Source organism: Pyrgilauda ruficollis, unplaced genomic scaffold (assembly GCF_017590135.1).
Source record: "Pyrgilauda ruficollis isolate IOZ18807 unplaced genomic scaffold, ASM1759013v1 scaffold239, whole genome shotgun sequence".
Lineage (NCBI taxonomy): Eukaryota > Metazoa > Chordata > Aves > Passeriformes > Passeridae > Pyrgilauda > Pyrgilauda ruficollis.
The window spans coordinates 204,407-209,576 of record NW_024523537.1 but is presented as its reverse complement, the minus strand read 5'-3'; the positions used below and the strand labels follow the sequence as shown (position 1 = coordinate 209,576).

The 5,170-nt window shown below is 48.8% G+C and overlaps 1 protein-coding gene across 1 annotated transcript in view; it reads left to right on the top strand.

The window, feature by feature from the left end:
• The window catches only part of INAFM2 (InaF motif containing 2), a 1,074-nt gene extending 433 nt beyond the window's left edge, over positions 1 to 641 (top strand). Inside the window, exon 2 of the mRNA XM_041469644.1 lies at positions 638 to 641. Within this exon, the coding sequence (XP_041325578.1) occupies positions 638 to 641 (4 nt within the window). The remainder of the gene's footprint in view (positions 1 to 637) is intronic.
• Positions 642 to 5,170: the final 4,529 nt, after the last annotated feature.

Here is a 5,170-nt window from a genome sequence, read left to right as displayed (position 1 = left end):
CCCTGAGCCGGGCGGGCCGCGGGAGGCCGCGCGCCGCCGGGGATGCGGCCGCGGGGCTCGGCCGATGATGGAGACCGATGGCTCGCCCGTCCCTGCGGCACCGTGCAGCGCCCGTGGAGACTGACTGGAGACTGACCTGGAGACTGACTCGACCCCGTTTGGACTCGGTGGAACTGCGGTATCTTCTTTTCCCCCCCGATTTTTCCTCAAAAGGGAATTTTGTGGCTTCGTTTTCTTCCTCACCAGGGCTAGCTTCTCCCTTTGAACCCGCATTGAATTCCTGCGCTGTTTATGCCAGTCTGTTACCTATACAAGGATATCGGTGTCCAAAATTCCTCGCTATTTACAGGATCAGCTGGGAACAATACGAATTTAGAGGCTGTAATCCATTGTTGAAGTAAAAACAGTTTTGTTTAACGATGAGCATAAACTTATTTAAAATATGTGGAAGGTAAATTGACTTGTTTACTATATTAAAATATTTTCCCAATATGAAAGTCTCTGTAACAAAGTATGTTCTCTTCGGTGGTGGGAGGAGGAATGCTGAACTGGAAGGGGTCTGAGTAGCAAAAATTTGGCCACTGCAATGAGCAACTATGGTATATGATGTTGATTCATTTGTCATTGGTCTCCATAGGTGAGGCTGGAGAAACCTCTGTATGTGGCTAATTGTGGAAACGAAGCAGTGGTGCTGGAAAGGTTTGATCTGTGCTGGCAGAGCAGGTGGAGCTGTGGCGGTGGGTGCTGCTGGGCTCTGGGCTGCGGCGCGGTTGGTTGTGCTCTCGTGTGCTGCCTGCGAGGGATGGCAGCGCTTACAGATTGTCCCCGCACCTCTGGGGCATGGGGAACCAGGGTAGGTCTGGCCCAGGCAGCTCCTGATGAGTCCTGGGAAGGTGTCCTCCCAGCTCCATGGTTTCCTGCCCTGTGGTCCCCAGAAATCTTCTATTCCTTGATGAGCAGGGTGAAAAAATGGCCTTTAATGACTCCAGGATGTGGGATATAAACTAGGAAACCGTAAGAGCCATGTTGTTCCAGGCTGCTGCTTTCCAGATGGACGGATTCAGCTGAATCTGTGAGGCTGCCAGGCTGTGCTGCATCCCTATGAAAGAATCACAGCAGTTCAGATTCCTTCTGCTGAAGGATGCAAATGTGGTGTAACGTGGCGTACGTATTTCAGTTGTGCAGATCACAAAGGTACCATAAAATATGGCACTTGGCTGCTTGAAAAGAGCTGTTTCATATGAAAATTGGAGTTTGGGACTGTGGTGGTTTAAGGCTGCATCATTAGCTGGGCATTGCCTTTACAGCATCTGTGAAACGTAGAACCAGGAGCAGAGGGTTTGCAGGGAGAAATGAGGTGAAAGGAGAGTGGTTTGTGATCTTCTTTTCACCCTCCTTTTCAGTTTTCTGGGGAGCATGCAGGGAATGCTTTGTGTTGTTGAAACAAAAAACTGGTGGGAAGGACAAAACGATCCCGCTTAGTCACTTTAGCCAAAATCATGGGATCACTGCCACCCTCCTGCGGGGCAGATGGAAGAGCTGGAAGCACTGTGTCAGCAGATGGGTGCCCTGCAGCTGTCACCTCCTGAGGTGCTTCTCTGCTCTCCCTGTTCATCCGCAGGGGGAAGGCTGAGTGTCCCAGAGCAGCACTGGCTCTGGGCCCCACGGGTGTCTGTTCTCTGAGTGGGGGATTGTGTTCCTTTGGTGGTTCTGCCTGCAGCATGTTGATCCCTCTCTGTGGCGCTGCTCATGCCCACAGCAGTTCTGGGTACTGGTGACAGCAATGCCTTTTGCTGGCCTTTGGGTACACCTCTGATTGTGGGAGAAAGTTCCTGCAGCTTCCCGAGGGAGGAATGAATGACAGAGAAACCAGGCTCATTGTGGTGCCAGTTGAGTTTAGTTTGCTTCTTGGCTCAGGTGGTAATGCAGAACCAGTTGGGAAGTGTCTCTGAGAAGGAGCTTGTGTTTAGCTTGTAAAACCTTGGAGATAAATAAAGCTGCGTGCAATGACATGGATGCTGGGATTTCTCTGCTGCTAGCCTGCAGCTTGGAGCTGGTGACTCTGGCGGCTCCGAACGGTGCATCCAATGTGTGCTGAGTGCCCAGGGCCTCCTGGCATCCTTCACTTTAACTCTAGTTGCTCTCAGAAGACTAATAGAGCCTGGCTGCGTGGTGCAGAGGGGAGAGGAAGTGAATGGAATTAAATGGGCTGCGTGGCCCTCTTCCAACCTGTCATGTAACTGCTGAGACGCCTTGTACTCAAGAGCAGGAACAACCTAAAGTTCTTTACCTGGTTTGTGGTTTTGGTAGCAGAGGATCTCTGGGACAGAGGCAGTGCTCAGATCCACTGGATCAAAGGGAACAGGCCCTTCACTGATGGCTGCCTCCCCTTCTGGTGCTAAAAATAGTTGATGAGCCAGTACAAGGATGGTTGTGGCTGTCTGCATTCCTGTAGGAAAGTGCAGGCTTGGTGAGTTCCCAGACTGTGTTTTTGCATCTTCTCCTTTGCTGACAAACAGATTTCAGTGAAATGCTGCTATTTCTGTACTATTACAACTGGCTTTGGAGCATCCTGGGGCTTCACTCTGGTTGTACTGAGTGTGCGAGGGAGGGGAAGCTGCCTGGGGAAGATGCAGAAGGGTTATGGGCTGCTGGCCTAACAGCCAGGGAGCTTTAGTGATTGCAGCAGCCTGGTTTTCCAAATCTTCTGGACCCATATTCTTCAGCTGCAATCTTGTCCCCATCCTTTTCCTAGCCAGGAGTCATAGCCCTCCAGAGGCAGATGTGTTCCCATTGGGATGCTGTTGCCAGCCTGTGATGAGCCCGTTGCTGTGCTTCTTACTCTTGTCATGACAGACTGTCGAAGAAATTGGTGACTAAGTGTACTTTGCAAATACTCTAGTAACAAAAATGGCTTATCTGGACTGGTTTCTAGGTGTAAGCTAACTTAAAATTCAGGGCACTAAGATTTCTTGGGAAGTAGATTGGCTGCAGCAGATACTTGGACTGGGAATTTTTGTATTATGTTGCTGTCGTTGTACTGAGACAGTCATCTGCATCCCAGCAGAACTGCTTTAGTGCCCTAAAATGGTGCAGTCACCAGTCTGGGGTAAAGCTGAGGTTTAAAAGGCAGATGGTTGTGTCATCTGTTGTGTTACTTCAGCTCCAGTTCACCCTTTCTCTTCACTGCTCCTCAAAAAAATAATAAAATTCAGGTTCACTTAGTGCAACTGTATCAGGCACCACAAGGCACTGGGCTGTGTTGCTTCCTAGGTAGAAATGACTGTGACCTTGTGATTCAAGATGTTGATTCCTTGGAATTGCTGGGGAGGGTTATTCCCTTCACACAGCTGCTGTCCTGCATGTCACCTACTAACAGAGCTGTGCCATGTTCCCATGTTTGCATGTCAGTGAGGAAGGAACATGTCTGGAAGCCAGCTGAATGAAGGAAATACTCAAATGTGAGTGAAATACCTTAAAGCTTTTTACTTTTGTGGTAGACATCTAATACCTGCCCTCTGCCTGTGCATACTGGTCTTTTCCCAATGAGCCCAGTTTGTCCAAGAAGAGCATTTAGTGTAATGCACATGCAGAGGGACCAGAAGGAAGGGAAATAGCAGGAAAAAGAGTTACTGGAGCATGTAATCTGCTCCAGCAGCTGGCTCACGTTTCCATCTCTAAAAGCTCTTTTTTCCCCGTGCGTGTTCTCTTGCGGGCTCATCTGATGCAATGCACATCATCTTAATCCCAGATTCCTGTGCTGTATTTCTGACAGGGAATCTTGGCTTAATCCCTGAGCGTAGCTGAAAAGCAGTTGTGTGGTGTAGCGATGATAACAAAACCAGTGGCTGCTTCTGGGCATTGGGATTTCCCCCAGAGAAGTCAAAGCTGATCCCGGTGGGCTGCTCAGGAGGGTGTTACCAACAGCTGGCTATGAGTCCTGGAGCTGCTGGAGCACACAGAGGGGGGAATGGCATAAGAAACAGCCATAGCTGAGCTGGAGCATGAAGCTAAGGGGATGAAGCTTGGCTTGTGGCTGTTCCACAGCTGTTCAGAGGCAGTGTTGGGAAAACTGGCCAGGTGCTGTGTCACTGCACTGGGACGGTGTGAGCAGGAATCAGCCACGGACTTCCCAGTGTTGCCTGCCAGTGCTGCAGAGCCTGGGAGCTGGTTGAGCTGTTGCTGTACAACCTTTCCAGGGGAGGCAGCAGGCAATGTCCTGAACTTCCCAGCAGTGCTGTATCCTGTTGCTCTGGGCCTTCCATTGACTTGAAAAGCACTAAGTACTGTATTATGCACTTAAAATACAAAATTGTTAGCTAAGTGCCAGTGTCCTCTGCCACTTGCAACCAGTTTATCTGGAGGGAGATCATTGTAGAAAAACAGTGAAATTTTTTGTTATTTTTATATCTGGAGATTCTGTATTGGGCTTTACTGGTTAGTGGCCTGTGTGTATGCTCCTGCTGCAGGTATTGGACTTGTTGAGGTAGGAATGGAGAGCTGAACTGCTGTCAGGATTTTGTGTTATGGCCTCCTTCAGTAAATGCTTTGGAAACAAGTATCTCCAACTTCATCCAAATGTATTTTTGTCCTTGGCTTAAAGTTTCCTAAATTACCTTCTTTATGCAAGAGCTGACTCACTAGTCTGGGATAAATTCTGATAGTTTTAGCTACAGAGTTGCTGCGTTGAAACTGATGTCTAAATTTTTAAGGAAAAGAACACTGTCCAGTGGTCAGCTGATCCTTTGGTTTGAAGGAAAAAGCATTCTGCCTGGGAGTGCTGCTGCTTCCCTTCTGTCTGGAAAAGCTGGAACAACTTGCACCAAATCCCTGAGCTACCAGCCACTGCTGGGAAGGAACAGGTCCTATGCAGGCAGGTGACTCTGAACTCTGTGAGCTGTCCTTAGATTTGCTTGCCAGAAAAGTGCAGTGGTGATGAGGTGGTGGCTCTGATGCCTCAATGAAAAAGTGATCCTCATCTTCCTGACATTGCTTCCAGGAGCTTTTGTGGTGAGGAAACTGAGCTAGCCCAGGAGTTCAGTGTTTCCGGAAGGAATCAGTGTTCTGAATTTCTGTTGCAGTTTAGAGCTGTTGCTCTAAAAAGCAGAGATTACTGATTCAGTTTGGAAATCTCTACATGTGGAACTGAGAAATAGTAAGAAACAGAAGA